Source organism: Dioscorea cayenensis, unplaced genomic scaffold (genome assembly GCF_009730915.1).
Source record: "Dioscorea cayenensis subsp. rotundata cultivar TDr96_F1 unplaced genomic scaffold, TDr96_F1_v2_PseudoChromosome.rev07_lg8_w22 25.fasta BLBR01000146.1, whole genome shotgun sequence".
NCBI classification, from domain to species: Eukaryota; Viridiplantae; Streptophyta; class Magnoliopsida; order Dioscoreales; family Dioscoreaceae; genus Dioscorea; species Dioscorea cayenensis.
Window position 1 is genome coordinate 38,839 of NW_024086537.1, and position 21,593 is coordinate 60,431.

Here is a 21,593-nt window from a genome sequence, read left to right on the forward strand (position 1 = left end):
CTTTATGACAAAGGAGTTGCCAAATGAAGTCCAAGAGTCTCATTGCAATGTATTTACAAAGTGATAAAGAGTTATCAAACTGTGAGCAATTTCCACATTGCAATGTATTTACAAGCCAATGGTCAGTATCATCAGTGAATAACATTTGATTTAGCAGTAAACGTGTCATTTTGCTTTGGTCATCATTCACAATGTTGAGCAAGTTTTGCAAATTTTCGTATTCTGTTATGCCTTAGAGAATAATAAGCAACACACACACATTCAAATTTTCGTATTTTGTTTTGCAGATTTAAACATGGACACCTTCCCTTACTACAATATCAAACAAAAAAATCAAACAACATTACAAAATTGTATTCTGTTGAGCAATAATAAACAACACACACACATTCAAATTTTCGTATTCTGTAGGGTAAAAAATAATAACATTACAAAATCAATCAACATGAACACTTTCCCTTACTACAAATTCAAACACAAAAATATCTCCCCATCAAACATAATCAACACAAACTTAGAAGATGAACATAAACATAAATTTGTTTGTTTTTCCTCCACGAACATGAACACAAATACGAAATCAAAAATTAAATCTTAATAACAAACATAAGCAACACAAATTTAGAACATGAACATGAACACAATTTTTTTTGTTTCCCTCCACGAACATGAACACAAATGTGAACACAAAAATTAAACCTAGAGTTATATAAGCAACTTGCATCACCATACGATTCCCTAAAAAATTAAAATGGATAATACATGAGAAATTCACAACACCAATAATCGTAATCATTAAGTATTGAGAAAAAAATAACAACTTACCTCATAAATCATTGCACTGGCTTGTAAAACCTACAGAAGAACTATGATGCTTGTCCAGATTGATAGATATAGAATTTGAATTCACCTACGAAAAAAGATTTTAGTTCAATTAAATCATCATTTGAAAATAAATGATTGAAATTCCTAATTTGGACATTAATGACAGTTACAAGAGAATTACCACGCTCTCTTGTGTGCAATGATCATCTTGCACAAATTTTTTAGCTGATTCATCTTCCTTTGTTTGTGCCTTCTACCAATAATAACATGGGTGTCATACACTAAAAAAAAAGTTAATCGAAAACAAAAACTAAACAAGTAATGATTATGATACTAGTTAAAAATACCTTTTTCTTGTTTCTAATTATTATTTCTTCAACTTTTGACTTCTTCCTCTTTGATGGTGGACGACCCTTACTCCGCATCTTCAAAGGAGTGAGAAATTGTTGGTGTGGCACAATAGTCGCCTCTGACAACGTAGGTGTAAAATTTTCCTTACAAGTTGTGTTGTCCATCAACTTCTCAATTGCATCATCCACATATTTCATCAACAAGTTGAACTTGTCATTTGACTCCGCTCCAAGTTCTGCGGCTTTAGAAAAATGAGAGCACAACTTAGTGAACCGCAGTTTCTCCTCACTTGTTTGTGGGTCATCGTAACAGTTTTGTACATACGTATGCATGCGTTTGATGTCTTTCCTCCATCGTGGTAAAATATACCTAGAAGGAATGTCTTTCACATTCTGTTCAATAAGCACCTTGCAAATGTGCCTACAAATAATCCCCTTAAACTCAAACAACTGACACGAGCATTTAATATCAAATTATTCCTTGTTAGTGTAGACATTGTATACCACTTGCTTTCTAAATGCACCTTCCTTCCCCTTGAGAATGTCGGACACCTGAAATGAGCAGACCGCCCCATTTGAACCAATTAAATTCAGATTGCAATATATCATGCCGCGCAACTCATCTTGAAACAATTTAAAAATTTCATTTGTGTATGCTTCTTGTAGTTGCTTCTCAAAATAGCAATCGGTGATTAATGGAAAGCACGAGTTAAATAAAGCAAAATCAGCTTTGTTCTCCTTCTCAATCTTACTTTTCAAGGCATTATCATATTGCTCAACAAACTGCTTCAATGAGGTCGTCGGACCAACATAACCATCAAAAAATGCATTTACGCTTTCACTTCTTTGAGTGGTAGACATTCCCGCCCAAAATATGCCTTTCACATATACAGGAGCCCAACGATCACGAATTTTGAATAGAGAATTCAACCATTCATTTTTTTCTCAATTTTTATAGTCCGCCATCATCTTCAAGTATGTGTCTTCAAACTCTTTAGAATCAACTCGCTTCATACGTGATATGTTTCAAAAATCTTCTTGATTGCTTTGTATTCATTTAAACCTCCAAGCTTCTCGGGAACCTTCTTCATGATATGCCAAAGGCAAAGGCGATGATGTGAATTTGGAAAAACTAATCGAACTGCACCTTGAATAGCCATACATTGATCTGTAATAATTGCTTTAGGAGCCTTGCCTGACATACACTCTAGCCAAGTTTTGAAGAGCCAAACATATGTTTCGGTATCCTCTCTGGACAGTAAGCCACACCCAAACAATACCGTCTGCCCATGATGATTTACACCGACAAATGGAGCAAATGGCATGTCATACTTATTCGTCAAGTATGTTGTATCAAAGGAAATTACATCACCAAAAGCTTCATAAGCCGCTATAGACCTCGCATCCGCCCAGAATACATTTTTCAGACGACCTTCTTCATCCATGTCAATCAAATGGAAAAATTTTGTATTTCTTTGTTGCATGCGAGAAAAATATTTTCCAAGTGCCACGGCATCTCCAACGCCAAGCCTAAATTGCCTTTGCTTTTTGCAATATAATTCCTACAATCTTTTTTTCATTGTATGTTAAATTTTCATAACCCCCACTTTCAACTGCTAGGGAATGAAAATTTTTGCTCAGGCTTATTCCTGCTTGGTCGTTTAATTCAAGCCTTCTTTTGACATATGCATCAATTTTTTTATTGCACTTTTGGAAACGAGCTTTGTGTGGGCTAAGTGCATGATTGTGCTCCAAATTAACACTAGAAATGGTAAACCGTCCATCATTGCCAACAATGACATTAATCTTTGCCGAACAATTTACTTTTAGCGGATAGTCTTGGGTTGAAGGAGTTTTTAGAAGTAGATATTCTTTTGCCACCTCTTGCACATGCTAGAGTGTAATATTTCAATTTTCCATCATCATCTAATCTCGTGCTTTTTTTGTTGATGCCAAACCCTTCCCGCCACAGCATATTGAACATACAAATTATAAACTTCTTCTTCGAATCAAGGATCATACCGCCCCCGGCACAATATTTTTCAACTAAAACCTTTTTCTACCGGTTTTTTTCTTTTGGCATATATTTCATAACTTGAACATCCAACTTCTACATTATCTTTTTTTCTTGCTCACACCCAAGTACCACTTCTTCCATGTTCTTGCTTTTAGGTATATGTCTAAAAACAAATGGTGGGACAAATATTTAGAAAGCATGAAGCAAAGCAATGGTTTCTAATCCTAAATAACTCCAAAAAAATCATACCAAAAAAATCAAGATGATGCTTAAATAACTCCAAAAATAATTCAACACAAACAAAAATAATCCATAATTAATTAAATGCGTTAATTAAATGTGTATGGATTATTTTATCCCAAGGCTAATAGAATTAAGTATGGATTATTTTTTTTAAAAATTTTTTTAATCTCAATTCTATGGCGGGATTTGAACAAATCATGAAATTAAAGTAGGAAATTATGGTCAAGGTAATTACGGTCAGGAGCCGGGGAGGAAGCCGCAGCCGGGACGGGGCCGGGAAATGGCGGCCGGGATGGGGGCCGGGAGTGGCCGGGAAATGGCGGCCAGGACGGGGGCCGGGAGGGGGAGGGAAGCGGTGGCCAGGACGGAGGCCGGGAACAGGGGAGACGGACTGGGGCTGGGAGCGGGAGAGACAGATGGGGGCCGGGAGCGGGGGAGACGGGCGGCGGCCGGGAGCGGGGGAAACGGACGGCGGCTTGGAACGGGGAGACAGACGGCGGCCGGGAGTGGGGGAGACGGGGTGCCACCGGGAGCGGGGGAGACGGATGGCGGCCGGGAGTGGGAGAGACGGACGGCGGCCGGGAACTGGGGAGACCAATATCAGCCGGGAGCATACAAAACGAGAGAGAGAGAGAGAGAGAGAGAGAGAGAGAGAGAGACGAGAGAGAGAGAGAACCCGTGACCTCTCTTCTCTTTTTTTATTTTTTTATTTAAAAACACGTCACCAGCCACATCATTCGTGTGGCTGGTTTCGTGTTATGTTTTCGTTCTATATAGCATTACTCCAATCATAATTGTACTCATCAATTGTAATGATATAACTTTCAGGGGTCGTTTAGTTCGTGGTAATAAGATATTACTGTGTAATGAAATTACCTTGGTAATAAGGGTGGAAATGTTATATGACTAGAATGTTGTAGTAATTTTAATGGTACCATGTTTGGTTGGGAACTCATATTAACAAAACTAGTTTAGTACCGCGTTTGGTTGGTTATGGTATTCAATTTGGTAATGTGTAAAAATTTCCAAAATACCCTTCATCCAAATCACAAACATATAGGATATATAACATATTGCATGTGTATATTTAAATTAATATAGCAAAAACCCTTGTAATATATTTAAAAAGAAAAAAATAAAAATTGTTTCAATGAAGTCACACATTAGCATCCTAACCCCAACTCCGGGGTTAGCATCCTACCTCCGGGGTTAGCATTTGGAACCAACTCCGAGGTTGGCATTCCCAACTCCAGAGTTAGCATTTGGGACAAAGTCAGGACACCTATTTCATGCATATAACATTATTCATATTACAACAAAGCTTTTACACATAAGTAAAAAAGCTCTATAATAAGTGGGTAGGTAGTTTAGTAAGGTAAGAGAAGAATTAGAAGATAAGTTTAATTTATAAAAATTATAATATGTTATAATTATTAATATATATTATATATAACATATTTAAAATGCATTTATATATAAATTTATAATATTAAAATTATAATATACTATATAAATGTATTTATTTATTTATATAAAAAGCTCTATTAGGCTCGTGAGACTATCGGGTTGAGTATTTGGTAGCTCGAGCTTGACTTAAAAAACTATTCGAAAAGTTGAAAAAATTTTATTCCAAAATTTTTATATGAAATTTTTATAATAAAAAATTAAAGTTTAATGTGAAAAAAATTTAATTATAATAAAAAATTAAATTTCCGAAGTTGAAGATATTCCAAAATAACATTATCCAAATTTTTTTTTATCCAACTCATAAAGTATTAAAATTATTATTTTTAAACAAAAGACATATTTGTCTAGAAAACAAGTGTCAAATTATCATTCACTTGGTAATCCACCATAACCACCTATTTTTGTTGTAATTGGATTACTAAGTTCCTTGATAATATTCCAAGATTGGTAATTACAGATTACTATCAATGTTACAAAAAAACATTTGTGGCCACAGTGACATAAGTTACAAATATTTGTGGCCACATGCGAAATGAACCCCTCAAGCTTTACGATTTCAAGTTCTTCTTTATTTTTCTAACACATTCAACCTAGCATAGACCAAGTATTGCAGCAATATGCCTATGCCTGGCATGGACTATGTTATGTTAGGCCCCGTGGCACTTTGAGTTAACACCTTGATAAAAGAACTCAAAATGTTTATTGAAGTCGTACTATATATTTTTTTTTAATATATATATATATATATTACTATATTCAACTGTGCATTATAGAATAAAATTTATATAAACAAAAGGTAAAATATTTATTTTATTCTAAAACATTAAAATCCCTACTATGTAAAAAACGTTATAATGAAAACATTTCTAACTTTAGCTCATGGCTGACGTTCTCGGGCGGCCTCGAGTTGCATTCTTGAACCAAAAGCTATTGACCATCTCAACCTAGCAAACAACAACCACCGTAGTACACTTTTGAACTTGAACTAAACCCACTGACGAAAGCAGTGACACCGCCTAAAGCAAATACAACCCCCAGTTCACTGGTTGCCTTCATAAATACACCCCACACACATGGAGTGCATTACAACAAAACAAAGCAAGTGTCAATCAATCTAATAAATGGTGCAAGAGAAGAGTGTGGAGCTGTTGGATTTCTGGGTGAGTCCTTTCGGGCAAAGAGTGAGGATAGCTCTAGCAGAGAAAAGGGTAAATTATGCGTATAAGGAGGCGGATCTGCCGAACAATAACAGTGAGCTCTTGCTAAAATCTAACCTGGTTTATAAGCACATCCCGGTATTGCTACACGGTGGCAAACCCATCTCTCAATCACTAATCATTGTTCAGTATATATATTGATGAGGTTTGATCCGATCAAGCTCCATTGTTCCCCCCTGAGCCTTATGAACATGCCAATGCTTGTTTCTGGGCTGATTTTGTGGACAAAAAGGTATGCTTTTATTTTAAAACTATATTTAAATTCGGTAAAATCCCATATTTGGTCTCTGTATTTGATCTGTTTTACCCTTTTAGTCCCTATATTTTAATTTGGCCTCATGAAGTCCCTTTATTATTCAAAATGGTAAAATCAAGTTCTGGCCACAACCACTGTTGCTTTTGCCGTCCACTGGCGCTGGCATGGCATTCTTAAAGGATAAAACATTAATTAATTAATTTTTTCAGACAAAATGTCTTCCTAATCAAGCGGATCCGGATCAGATTGTCCTAGACCCAATAAAACCTCTGCTTTACCCCCACCAGTGACCAAAAAACCCTTGCTCACCATCAGCCTTCTCTCGACTGCAAACAACATCACGTTACAACCATCAAAGAGTGGCATCCACGCACCAGTGCTCGCTCAGTCACTATTCATCAACCACGAGAAACCCCTCAAAAAAGGTACTCCCCACTATCAACCAGTCAGGCAAACAATTAGCACTGTATTTATGTCACTTAGGTTTGAATTACTATGTTTATTGTTATTTTCACCCAATTTACAAATTACAACCTTGACCAATTCGTTCACCATTAGGGTTTAAGTGTTACCTATGTTGAGAATTTAAGAGATGTTACCTCTTTTCATTGCTCTATTAGCCCTAAGAAATTTCCACTAATTAGTTAGATCACGCATATTACTTTGTGAGTTTCAGAGTATTCCACAACTTCTCTTTCTCTATGAACTATATATATATATATATATTAAGGTATTTGTGATGAGCTTTGGTGTATTGCTTTCCTTTCAGCTTTTTCATGGTAGGGGCTCTGAGAATGGGGACCATTATTATCACTGTGACTCCCATATTCTTTTTAGGTCATCTTTTTTATCATTTTTTTGCATGAATAAAAATACTCAATAAGACTTGATTTGTCAAACATAATGGTTCCTTCAACATATCAAATTACTTTTTATGAGTCACACTCCACAACCAATTATTATAATAAATTCTTTCTTGAACTTGATATGCAGAACAAATGATCTCAAAGATCTTCATGGATTATGTCCTTTTAACATCGTTTGCCTAAGAAATTAAGCATGTCATTAATGAGTTCTTAGTGGGTTTTTTTGGTGCAGTTATAGCATCTTCTACATGGATGATGGCACTATAAACTAAAAATAGATTAGATTAATTAAAGCCACTAGCTTGATGGATAAATTGAAGGAAGTGGCCACTCAGCTCAAATCTTATGAGTACTTAATGATATATTATCCTTTCTACCTAGAATTCAGAAATATATATATATATAGATTATTCCCAAACTTTTTTTTTATTTGGGTAAAATTATATATTCTATTTCATGAAAAGCTTGCACTTGGTTGTGGACCTGTGGTGTGTACTTGTGTTCACTGCAACCTGAACCAGTGGTCCAAGTTGTGTTATGGGCCAATTAGCCAACTAACCATGAGTCACATTTTGGCCGGGTTGGGCCAACTGTGCTAGTTCATCTTAAATTTATTAATAGCATCATGCTACCTTAATATTTATATGCATATTACCTTCTAAAATCTCTCCATATTTATAGTTATATGTTGATTTTAATGGTCTGATCTGGTCTTTTACTAGTCCTAGTTATTTCCCTTGTTGAAAATTTATTATGTAGGTTGTGCATCATAGGCTTTATTGGGAATTAATTGCTGAATGTTGGATATCTGCCACAAAATTCCACGTAGTTTTGGCCTTTATTATTAGATTTAGGGTCTGTTTGGCTGCAAAATAAAAAAATATGGCATAATTTTATTATGTAGAAAGTGCAAGTGATTATTACAGAAATTATAACATATTTTATTCATACAGAATGAGTGTTTGGTTACCAAAATAAAAAAAAAATTATTGAGATCGACCGATCAGCAACAAGACCATTGGTGGACTTGTGGCCGGTCGTCGGAGGTCGGCTGGAGCACCGGTGGATCGCCGGTGTATCAACGGAGGCTAGCCGGGCGGACCACCAATGGATCACCGGCGTGCCACCGGAGGCTGGTGGACTGGTGGTTGGACCGGTGCCCAGTTGCCGGAAGCCTGCCAAACCACCGGTGGATCATCGGCGTGTCACCGGAGGCCGGTGGACCAGTGATCAGACCGTCGGTGGACCGATGACTGGTCGCCGGAGGCCGGTTGGACCGCCGGTCAGACCGGTGGCCGGTGGCCGGAGACTAGACGAGCCACCGGTGGACTGGTGGCTGGTTGTTGGATCAAAAGAGAGAGAGAGAGAGAGAGAGAGAGAGAGAGAGATTTTACAATAAAAAAATATTCCACAAAGAGGAATATTTTATTTTATGCCATAATTTCTATATTATGGCATAATTTTATACTCTAAAATAAGTACCCAAATAGCCAATATGGCATAATTCTCATAAAATATTAAATTATGGCAAATTGTACAAATCATGCCATAATTCTGGCCTGTCCAAAAAGGCCCTTACTAGACCTATAACTGCAACAAAATTCCACATATATAGTTTGGCCTTTATTGTGAATTAATTGCTTAATGTTGGTTTTTGGTATACAGTACCATGAATAGCTGTGAGTACACTCTTAAATATCACCATGGAGGGTCACTTGTAAAAGAAGGGAAAATTAGATATGTCAATGGGAATATAAATGAGTTCGTTGTTGACCTAGACAGACTGTGTCATTGGGATTTGTTGGGAGACATCAAGGAACTTGGTTATGACATTAGGGAGGATGTCAAATTATTCTACATAGATGACGAAGGGGTAGTGAAAATAGTATGTGATGATGCAAGCATTGTAGGCTTGGTTGATAGGTTAAGAGAGGCTTGGACAACTAATCTTTATGTGGAAACATCGTGTGCCAAGTAGGATAAGCCCTTACCAGAAGTATTAATGTTTGATTTTGATAACACTGTGGGGTTAGATGTTGATTTGCAACAGGATGCTTTGGAGTTGGATGTGGAGCAGGAATCCGAGAGTGCCAGTGAGACTAACTCAAGCAGGGATGATGCAGATACGCTTGTAGATGTCCCATTCCTTGATTTTAACTCAGATGCCGATGATGAGATAGTACGGGCTAGGGATAAAGTCAGAAAATTTATACAACTGAAGAAGGAAATACAAGGGAAAGATAGTGAAAATGTTAGAAATGTTGATGAAGCTGGTGGAAATGAGGGCAACTTTGGAGCTGAGTGGCAAGCAGCATGTATGGAGCATAGCCATGACACAAATAGGGGGAAAGTTTGTGGATATGAAAGTGATTACATGGGCTTATCAGATCCTGGCAGCTATGATGACACAAGTGATGGATCTGCTGGAGATGATGCAAGGAGGCACAAGTCATGTAGGACAATTTATGACCCTAAAACTACTCTGGTGGATTTTTCACTGGATCTTAGGTTTAAAGATCTCAAACTATTCAAGAATGAACTTGTTGAGTTCTCAACAAGGAAGGGATTTGAATTCAAATCCATTAAAAATGATTCATTGAGACTTAAGGCCAAGTGTGCAGCAAAAGAGTGCAAATGGCTCATCTTATGCTCCTGGTGCAATGCAAAGAAAATGTTTGTTATAAAGCACTATGTCCCGGATCATTCATGCTTACTTGGGACAACAAAAACAAGATGGTGACAGCTCCTTTGGTTGCCCAAAAATTTGGAGAAGTAATAAGTGCCATGCCATTCATTAGGGCTAGGTAATTAAGAGCAATGGTCAGGGCCCGGTTAGGAGTCTTCATTACTAGTAAAGTATGTAGGAATGCTAAGAGCTTAGTGAAAAAAACTGAAGAGCTATTCAAGGAAGACTTCAAGGTGCTTAACAATTATGCACTTGAGTTACAAGCAACCAATCCAGGAAGCAGTGTGATTGTTGTGGCTAAGAAGGTTAACTATAATGAGTTGCCTGTGTTCCAGAAGATGTACATCAGCTTGACTGCTGTCAGAGAAGAGTTTTTAGTTGGTTGTAGGTAGATCATAGGTGTAGATGGTTGCTTTCTTAAAGGGCTACTCAAAGGGCAATTGCTTATGGCTATAGGTAGGGATCAGAATAACCAAATGTTCCCTATAGCATGGGCTGTTGTTGAGAAGGAAACTACTGAGTCGTCGGCATGGTTTTTTGAAAATTTGAAGATTGATCTTGGCATGGGAGAAGGGTTGGGATGGTCTCTAATAAGTGATATGCAGAAGGTACACAACACATTCCAATGAAACAATTGCTCAATCTATTTACATTAGCTAGTCATGCACTTGAATTATTTTTATTTTTTATGCAGGGTTTAATCCATGCAATGAAAGATCTTCTACCTTTTATTGAGCATAGGATGTGTGCAAGGTACATCTATGCGAGATGGGGCAAGAAACATCAAGGAAAGGAGTTACAACTTCAATTCTGGAATGTGGCCAGATCTACAAGCATCCCAGAGATGAAGAAACATTTGGACCAAATGAGGAAGATGAAAGGTGGAGACAATGCTGTTGAAGAGTTACTTGAGAAATGGCCAATTCAAGGTTGGTGCCAAGCATATTTTAATGATCTGGTTAAATGTGAGGTAATCGATAACAACATGTGTGAAACTTTTAATGGAGTGGTCATGGATGCAAGGAGTAGACCAGTTATCTATATGCTAGAAAAAATTAGGCAGTATGTGATGACGAGGATTGAAGTGAAAAAGGACTATGCTGGTATATGGGCAGGGGATTATGGGCCAAATGTTGCTGCCAAGATTGAAAAACAAAGGCAAACGAGTGCAAAGTGGAAGATTTAGTGGAATGGAAGTAACAAGCATGAAGTTTATTAGGATAACCTCATGTTGCATGAAAGAGAAGCCTATGTTATAATGCTTGCTGAACAAACATGCTCTTGTGGCAAGTGGAGTAAAGAAGGCATCCCTTGTCAACATGGTATGGCAACTATTGCTTTTCAAGGGGAAGACCAAACTAATTATATAGCTCACAAGTTCAGAAAAGAAACATATGAAAAAGCATATCAATTTGTAGTTAATCCAGTAAAAGATAGGGATTTCTGGCCAGTGAGTGATGAAGGGCCACTTCTGCCTCCTTTTGTGAAAAGAATGCCAAGTCGACCAGTTAAGAAAAGGAGGAGAGAGCCTCTGAAAACCAAAAACAAAAGTAAAACAAAAATGTCAAGAAGGGGCAGAGTATTCAAGTGCAGTTATTGCCATATTGAAGACCACAACAAGATCACCTGCCCAAAAAAGTCTAACATAAATGTAATTTTCTATTTTTTCCCCTCCATGTCAATTAACTAGCCATCAGCTATAATTTTTTCTTGATGCAGGGCATAGCTAACAACAATAGCACCTGCCAAAAAAAGACTAAAAGGACTAATGCATTTGTAAGTATTTTTTTTCTTGTCTACTAGTTGCCCACAATTTATGTATATTTTTTCCTTGATAAACTAGCAACATATTAGAAACATCTACCCAAAATAAGAATGCAGATGTTACAATCAAAGGGAGAAAGAAGTCTTCGGCAGCAATGCCTCCTATACAGGTTTTAAGGGTAAGAATATTAATCTCCCTTGGAAAGTTGATGAGTTATGCAATTTTCAAAATTGTGACATTTGTATTTGTATTTTATATGTACAGGGTGCTCATAATGAGGGAATTATTGTTGGCAGAGAACCTTCCAATTCCTTTTCATTCATCACTACTGCTGAATTGATTGTAATGTTTTTCCATTTAAAGCATCTCAACTTCTGCCTTCTTTAATGGCTATTAATATAGGGTTCGTGTCTATGATGGTCAGGGAAGAAGAAATTTAAGGGCTTCTGTAGGGAGAAAGAAACATGAGGAAGGAAACAAGCAGTCAAATACTTCATTGGACCTTATAGAAATACTAACTCAGGAGAGTAGGACAATTACTACATCAATACAAAATCTTGGAGCTTCAACCATGGAGAAGTAGTTCAAAAAATAGAGTTTTACTACCAGATTTTGTTGTCTCTGAATGTCCTTTGGATTTGTTAATGTAATTTATAGTAATGGGTTGTGTTAATGTGTTTTTGTTAAAATTTTGTTATGTATGTGGTTGGCATACACATTGGTTAATTGAAATAGGTGTACTTATATCAATGATGGAATTGATATAAATTTATATGATTGGAATTGGGATTGGAGTTTGTGAATGTCCTGGACATTTGTGAGTTTTGTTCATCTCAAAGGATTGGTTGCAAAATTTTCTTGCATAATTGTTTTTTACTTACAAATTAATCAATGCAGAATTCTTTAAAACTTGCAAAATTGATATCCTACAGATTTGTCTTGCATAATTGTATATGTTAATATATTGTTGTTCTACAGATTTGTCTTGCATAATTTTTAATTTCTTACAAATTAATCCCTGCAGAATTCTTTAAAACATGCAAAATTCCAGTAGAATTTTTTACATTGGCTTGCTGAATTACAAAAAAAAAAATGATGCTGATGTGGCTCAATGGTATAGGAGGTGTTGATCATTACGGACATAAATCTTTTTGAATACATGGGATAATAAAAATATTAGGGGTGCGGTGCCGGTTTATGGAGGTGGAGGTGGAGGCACTTCTTGTCCACATTGATGGTGGCCATTAAGCCTGTGAGGGTGAACGAAAGGGAAGTACAAGAGATGCTAGTCCTTGAAGATGGAAGGTCAGCAAGGGTGCCACCATTGGCGGTGATGGTTGTAGTCGGGAGAAGGATGATGGTGAGCAAGGGGGCCACTAGTGGGATTGCAGGATGGCATAGGATGATGGTGAGCAAGGGTTTTTTTGGCCACTGGTGGGGGTAAAGCAGAGGTTTTATCAGGTCTAGGACAATCGGATCCGGATCTGCTTGATTAGGAAGTCATTTTGTCCGAAAAAATTAATTAATTAATGTTTTATCCTTTAAGAGTGCCATGTCAGGGCCATTGGACAGCAAAAGCAACGGTGGTTGTGGCCAGGACTTGGTTTTACCAATTTGAATAATAAAAGGACTTCATGAGGCCAAATTAAAATATAGGGACTAAAAGGGCAAACAGATAAAATACATGGACCAAATAGTGGATTTTACCTTTAAATTCACTATGTGGTCACTTGCGATTGATCAATCTTGATCTATATGGCTATATTTAAATTTTTATTTTGTTTTTAAATGAGGTAGTTATTTTAAAATTGTGTTACTGTTATTACTTTTATTAGTCAAGCAAAAATTGTTGAATTTGGTAAATGTCTAATGAGCTAATTTTGTGTATTATTTTTATTTAAATTTGTTTAATAAATATTTTATGAAATGATATTTTCTATTTGTTTTTGGAAATACCAAAATTATGAGTTCGATTAAACCTTATGTATTTAATATATAAAATAAACATTTTCTTTGAAGAGAACACAACTACATAGTCGCTAAGTCAATAAAGACAGGATTTTATCACATAGTCCAAGAATAACTTTTTCTAAGATTTAAAGATGAAATAGATTTTTTAAATTCAGACGTTTAAATCCAGGATTAATAGTAGAGTTAGAGGTATAATCAAGAATCGATTATAGGTTATCTTTTTCAATATATATATGTATTTTTTTTCTTTAAAAAAATACAACAAGCTCCACACTATAATGGGTTTGTCAAGCAAAAAACAGGTATAGTAGTGCATCAATTATAGTGATATATAAACTACGCCACATGCACACCCAGAAAATATTTATGAACCAAACCAAGCAAATAAATCCCTCATATCATGCAATCCCGAAGGGAAATGATACAACATCTTCCATAATGAATCTACCAAACCCATTTAAACACTATCGTAAATAATATCTAAGCCTGGAAACATTGATAAAAGTATTGCTACATTACACTAAAGTACTGCTACAGCTTTGGGACAAGGATTCGATCCTACGCTTTACCCATCATTACATTGTGACAATACCACTTGGCAACCAATGGCTTTTCTATATGCATTTTTTCAATATTGACTTTTGTCTAAAACATGTATCAAATGTTTTGATTTGTTACTGCATGATAGGTTTATGAATGTGGATCCAAACTGTGGAAGCTTAAGGGGGAGGGACAAGCGGTTGCAAAGGAAGAGTACATTGAGATCTTAAAGTTGATGGAGGGTGAGCTTGGTGAGAAGAAGTTCTTTAGAGCCAACACTTTTGGGTTCGTTGACATTGCTTTAGTGCCTTTTGTTGCATGGTTCTACACATATTAAACCTGGGCCAAGTTTAGCATCAGGAAAAAGTGCCCTAAGATCGTGGCCTGGGCCAATAGGTGCATGGAGAGGGAGAGTGTATCTAAGACTCTCTGTGACCCTAAGAAGATTTATGAGTTTGTTCTCACTTTCGAGGAGAGGTTTGGGGTAAAATAAATATTAAATAATCCTTTTTTTTTATTATTAGTTTGTTTTCTTTTATGTGATCTTATAATAATCTTACAAGATGAATGCTCTTTGGAAATGTGAAGTTTAAGAATAAATAGTTATATAGTTTGGCTCAAGGTGATTTCGACATTGGCACTCCATGTTGCTTCTTTCCATTTCCATAACGTTAGGAGGAACTAAGGGGGGCTAGCACGGGCTAAAGCCCCCTTCGACGCCGGAGACACCACTTTTCAAACAATATAAAATTTTATGATTTCGGTTTTTTAATACTTAAATTAATGTAAAATAAACTATTTAGACACATAAAAGTGTGTAATGTAGTTGTACTTGAGTGGTTAGTGAGTCTAATAATAAAGCATATGACCCTAACCCACTCAAGTTGAAATCCTCTTTGGTGCATATGTTTTTTCACATTTTATCTTTTTAATTTAAAAATTACTAGGATTTCAAAATTCTAATAAAATATTAAAAAATCTTATATAAAAATTTAAGTAATTTAAAAAAAAAATTGATTATGAGACTTAGCAAATATATAATAACATATATATATATACAAGTATATTTTTAAAGAATACAAACTTGAGGTGTATTTTTATTAGTTGAATTATTGAAAATCTCAAATATTTACTATAGGTAATAACAAAAATTTAAATTATACCCTATGTTTTTTTTAATATGTGTATTCAAATTTTTATTATATTAGCACATTATTCTTCATTTAAAATAATTATTTTGTTGAATTATTTATTTATTTGTTTTTATTTTTATTTTTATTTTTTGCCTTTAGGCTTCAGCCCCTTCTACAATCTGGTCCTCATTCCGTCCCTTAACGTATGTCGTTGTCCTTTTATGTTATTTGTAATAGTTTTCTCTGAATGAATTCAAGTGAATAAAATTGAAGTTATTTTACATTGGTGGTGCACAAGATTAATTTTTTTTTATTTAATACATTTGCTAAAATAATATAATATCATTTAAAATTATAATAATTTTTTAAATAGATATGTGTTGTAATGCGGTAATTGGTCTCCTTTTGAATGAGGACATATCCGAATCAAAGAGTCAAATGAAATGACGAAGATGATGATCATCATGATAATGCCTTTATTAATTTTTAGGAATGGAGGTCAGATTTATCTTTCTTTCTCTTGCTCTAGTAGTCATTCTAATTTTCTTCTTATTGAAGGATGCTTGCTGATGAGCCTTTATGTTATCCTTCGGGCCAACGAAGAAGAAATGGAATGCAACGTGAAACCGTCAGCGCCATGTTGGCCTAATCATCACCAAAGACCATGTAACCAAGACAAAAGTGGTAATTGGTCCATCCAAGGAGTACAAGAATGTTTAAAATTTTGGTTAGTGCTCGCGTTTAGGTGTCTTGAGAAAATAATTCGAGTAGGGGAATACTAAGGGTTAGTCGCTGGTGGGGAAACCCCTTCACACCGGGGCCCGCGCCCGACGGTGTTGAGATTCTTTCAAATATTCCAGTGGAGTGAAGAAGGGGGGAAAACCTTTCCCCGCTTAGCGAGGTGGAGAATGCTTTCTTGGCCCAACGGAGATTCCCCAACAACAAAATAAATAAAAATTTTAATTTTATTGACTAAAAAATTTTAACATAAATATAATATTATAATGGCCAAATAATTTTTTAAAAAATTATTTTTTTAGTATTTATTAATAATGTTTTAGTAAATATAACACTTAATAGGAATTTAATTTAAAATAATTGAGTTTAAATATAACTGTGAAAATAGAAAAATAGTTTGTATATTAGTCCATGTTTAGAATGTGGTAATGGTTGCCTTTTTGGGGGGAACCAATGTATACAGTGACGGATACCCATGTTTGGGTATCCATCATGAGTCATGAAAACCCTTTGAAGGGTAATGATGATTCATTAGCTAGGGTAATGGCTATTACCCCAGGGGTAATAGCCATTACCCTCAGCTAAAAAATCCTTAATGCCATTTTTATTATAAAAAAAATGATTCATCTTCTTTAGCAAAATCCACCGGTGAACTCTTTGCAAACTTTCCTTTCTCGATTGTTTATCCTTACAAATTTCATTTCCCGAAGCAGAGACACCAGCACCATCGTGCTTCTTCCTTTCTCCATTGTTTATTCTTCACTCGACTCCACCATCCGTGCTTCTTCTAGGTTTTTCACAAACTTTTTATTTCTTTTTGTTAAATTTTGTGAGCATTTGTCAAAAGTACTGGCTTTTCATCACTTTCTCAACTTTGTGAGCATTTAATTGTGAGAAAATGTTGACTGACATCAATTAAATGAGTTGAACTGATTGTACTATATAATATATAATAGTTTTATTGAAAGCAACTTTGATCATATCTACTTCAAGGCTGAAATTATTGAGACAAAACAAATATACAAATTATTTTTAAAAAAATAATATACAACAAGACAAAATTGATGTCATGATTTGTGATTTGTTGACTCTTAATTAATCACCATAATACTGAACAATTTAATACTCAATCTAGTTAATTAAAATTCAATATTAAATGTATGTTTGTACGTACATGCACATAGTACTCAAATCATGAAAGCACAATGCACAATATGATTTGTTTAAAATAATATAGATAATTAACTTTGGTTCATATCACTATGAGTTAATATATGTGCATATATAAAACTATTTGTTTGATGCTTTCTTTTAAATTAGATATAATTATTATGCTGTTATTAGTCACATTCTTTAGAAAATTTTTTTTGTTAGTGTGTCATTGAATGAGTTCCTTGCCATGCCCCATCTATTCAACATAATAATAATATTAATAATATGAGTATGATTAGCATAGTTTTAGTTTTATTTGCTAAAATTGCTATGTGTAACTATTAATTTTAGACATGGACGAGATTGCGTAGCTCCGACTTTATTTCATAATGTACTTGTGCCACTTTTTTGTTCTAAATATCATGACCGCCGTATGTGCAAAAAAAACAACGCAACAATAAAAAAAAAGCATGGTGCAGTATGATATAGAGTCAACGTCAACTAGGAGACATAGACAATGGTGTACTTGAACCGAGTTGTTTATGAAAGTGACATAAAATGTGTTGATAAACTAGGCATGGATCGTAAGTGTTTTCATAATTTATGGCAACTACTGACCCACATGGTGGCCTACGAGGCACAAGAAATATCATGGCTGAGGAAATGGTTGCAATGTTTTTGAATATTGTGGCACACCATGTCAAAAATAGGATAATTAAATTCGACTTCATGCTATCCGCCAAAATAGTTAGTTGGCATTTCCACTCAGTCTTGAAGTCAATTATTCTTTGTCATGGTGTTCTATTAAAGAAACCTGGCCCTGTTCTTGAAAATTCAAATGATCCTAAGTGGAGATGGTTTAAGGTAAAATCTTTAGCTCGCAGATTTTTTAATTCTATTTTGATAGTGGAGTGGATGAGTTGTAACTAATAATTTTTCATTTTTAATTTAGAATTGTCTTGGAGCATTAGATGCAACACATATTCAAATGAATGTGCCTAAAGCTAATCGGCCAAGATATAGAACAAGAAAATCTGAAATCACTACTAATGCACTCGGCGTTTGCAATCAAGACATGTAATTTATATATGTTTTGTCTGGCTGGGAAGGTTCAGCACATGATGACCGAGTACTTAGGGATGATGTTACAAAGCCTAATAGATTAAAAGTTCCAAACGGTAAATAAAATTTGTTACCATTACTTTTCAAGTTATTTTTTGCTAATAAACTAATAAGGAATATATGTGCGCATGTAGGTTTTTATTATTTGGTCGATTCAGGATATGCCAATGGCCTTGGATTTCTTGCATCTTTTCAAGGCAAATGATATCACCTCAGTTCATGGGCTGATGGACGTCAACCAGTAACACCTCAAGAGTTTTTTAAAATGAAACATGCTAGTGCGTATCATTAATGCTTGTTGTATAATGATACGTTGGAAAATTCTTTCCAGTCCATGTTTCTACAATATAACCACCCAGCGGCGTATCATTAATGCGTGTTGTTTACTGCATAATTTCATTAGAAAGGAAATGATATAAGACCGTGCAGAAGTGGAAATTGATACTCAAACTTTGGAGGAAAACACGCAAGACGATATTGACAATGTTACAATCATTAAACTAACAGATGAATTGACTATCTTTAGACTTGACTTGGCCATGGGCATGTTTAATACTGGTAATCAAGTTAATTCCATAAATGAGATCATATCTTATGTATGCTTTTATGCGCACCTTTTTTATATGTTGTTTGCTAATTTTGTAATCTTACATTTTGATATCAACTTTAATTTGTATGTTTTTTTATTTAAAGTATTTCCATGGAGGTCGCTATTTTGTTTCAATGATCATGGTGTATTTGTTTAAATGATCCATATGTTATTTCATGTGTTTTATTGTTCTTTTGTTTTTTATGTTTAGCATGGACTCAGAATCTTAGTAAAGAGGTAGGGGACAAAACATGTGCCATTGGGCACCCAAAGAAGATAAGGCCCTTGTTGAGGCTTTAGTTAAGCTTTCGTTAGATTCCATGTGGCGAGCTGAAAATGGTTTTCGAAGTGTGTACCTCTTTCAATTAGAGAGAATGATAAAGGAAAAAATTCCACAAACCATGCTTAAGGCAGTGCCAAATATTGAATCTCATGTGAAACTATTAGGAAGACAAACTACCGCCATCGCTAATATTCTACGTATGAGCGGTTTTGATTGAAAACAGGAAAGTAGCATGATTATGTGTGAGAAAAGTGCTTACGATGAGTATATCAAGGTGCAAATATTTTTATTTGCTAATTTTACATTGAATTAGATATGTTGTCTATATTACTATTTTTTTTTTCTCCAAATGCATCATAGGTTCACAAGGAAGCAGCTGGCTTATATGGCAAATCATTTCCATTCTTCAACTATTTTGCCCTGGTCTTCACTAAAGATAGAGCATATGGCAATTCTAGGGATGATATCGGTGATGACGCAGTGCAATATGAACGTGATGCTGGCATTACATTGGAGGATTATGCTGGGTTTTCTCAAGTACCTATTGATAATTTCTTCATGCCTACACAGAAACCCACTGAAACTCCATCGCCTATGACATCTGATGCCATCACCTCAAGAACATCTGCTCGCCAAAAAAGGAAAAACATTACAATGGACCCAACGATGGATCAAATATCTAAAATTTTCGAAGTTTCAAAGATATGGTTGGCCCGGAGTTTAAATTATTACCCTAGGCTGCAACCCGCACTACTTATTCTATAGCTCATAATGCTGAAGCAGATGCCCGTAATTTTAAAATTGTTGCTCTCGATGAAACAGCTCGTGTTGAAATTGAAGAAAAAAAATTGCTAAGTCCTATTCGAGATTGATGGGCTTACTGATGATGAAGCAATTATCATGTTGCAGGTCTTGGCAGAGAATGAGGATCAACTGAAGGTTTTTGGGACCTTCCAAATGATAAAAAAATTGCGGTTCTGCCTGGTACTTATAGCTAGGATGCAACACTACCCACCTAATGTGTAAATTTTCATGGTAAGAATTTCATATTGTCTATGTTGTGCTTGTTTTTCACTTTAGATCATGTCATGTTTAATTCTATATAGTCCATTTTTTAATAATTCTAATGATAATTAATAGTTGCTCTTTAATTTGATTAAGATAACTTCATGTTATCTTTATTTTGAATTGCTTTCTTCTTTGTGTTAAATAGTAATTTTGTTTACATGGCTATTGTGACATTTTTTAGGTCCTTCACACAATGAGGATGAGAAAAATGGAAGGCAATTCAAGCAATAAAAACATATCAAGCTATTCCATTTATCTTTTGTAGTGTGTTTGTGCAAATCTTGTGTTTGTGTTTGCCTGGAAACATTGCTATTGTTATTTTGAAATCATGTATCTGAAAACCATGTTTTATTTGGAAACATAACTAGTGTGTAAACCATGGGTAGTGATTAGTTGTAAACCATGTAGACATACCATATGGACCACTTGTTATTTTGAACCATTGTGTGTTGAATATTTTGTTTTGTATATTATTTTTTCTCTTGTGAATGAAGAAACAATTTATGTAGATCACTCAAGATTTTTAGGTGTGTGTTTTGCAATTTAAAAGTAGTGTGAGATAATATATCATAGCAATTATTGTGTTATAATTTTAATTTAAAATTTTAATTATAATAACTTAAAATCATTAATAATGTTATGAGTATTGTATAATAAAAATATTAAAAACTACCAAAGAAATCATATCATTTTTGCAGTTAATTATGAAAATTAATAAAATTAATTATTAAAGTGAAATATGTAATTTAAAATTTAATTTTAGTAATTAAAATAACCTTCATACATATTTTACAAATATAAAGATTATTTACTTAGTACACATTAATTAAATCAATAAATTATTAAGTTTATATATTTATTTAAATATTTAATTATATTAATTGAAATTAATAATGATTTTTAAATATTTTATAAATAACTCACTATTTCGTATATAATTATCAATTTTTTACTTAAAAGGGTATAAACGTAATTTGACCATATTTTTTTCCTCACTTTTTTTCTATTCCCAATAACTTATCCCCCAACCAAACATAGTTTTCATTACCATTCCTATCACTTTATTTTCATTCCCATTGCTTTCACTATTTCTAAACCAATCACCCTCATTTCCATTCCCAAAACCAAACGCACGTTTAGAGTTAGGAAAATAGTACAAGGGTATATATAAAAAAATATTAGGGTTTTGTAGTATGGGCTCAATATGGCCCATTAACCAATCTAAACTATAACATAACTCTAACACTCCACCTCAAGCTGGAGCATATATATTGAGCATGCCCAGTTTGTTACATGAATTACTAA

The 21,593-nt window shown here is 34.7% G+C and overlaps 1 protein-coding gene and 1 pseudogene across 1 annotated transcript; one reads left to right on the forward strand and one right to left on the reverse strand.

Moving 5' to 3' along the window:
• Positions 1-826: 826 nt before the first annotated feature.
• On the reverse strand, positions 827-2,620 carry LOC120253638. The gene is made up of 5 exons (XM_039261936.1): positions 2,456-2,620; positions 1,680-1,727; positions 1,206-1,568; positions 1,007-1,078; positions 827-910 (listed from the first exon to the last, which is right to left on the reverse strand). Exons 1-5 carry the CDS (start codon positions 2,618-2,620, stop codon positions 827-829), a joined length of 732 nt encoding a protein of 243 aa, XP_039117870.1.
• Positions 2,621-6,023: 3,403 nt separating this feature from the next.
• On the forward strand, positions 6,024-14,696 carry LOC120253637 (annotated as a pseudogene).
• Positions 14,697-21,593: the final 6,897 nt, after the last annotated feature.

Coding starts and splice junctions, on each gene's coding strand:
- LOC120253638 (XM_039261936.1), bottom strand. CDS start 2,620: ATGGATGAAGAAGGTCGTCTGAAAAATGTATTCTGGGCGGATGCGAGG. Junction 1,728..2,455: donor TAAATCATCATGGGCAGACG/GTATTGTTTGGG, acceptor TGCTCATTTCAG/GTGTCCGACATTCTCAAGGG. Junction 1,569..1,679: donor GTGCATTTAGAAAGCAAGTG/GTATACAATGTC, acceptor CTTATTGAACAG/AATGTGAAAGACATTCCTTC.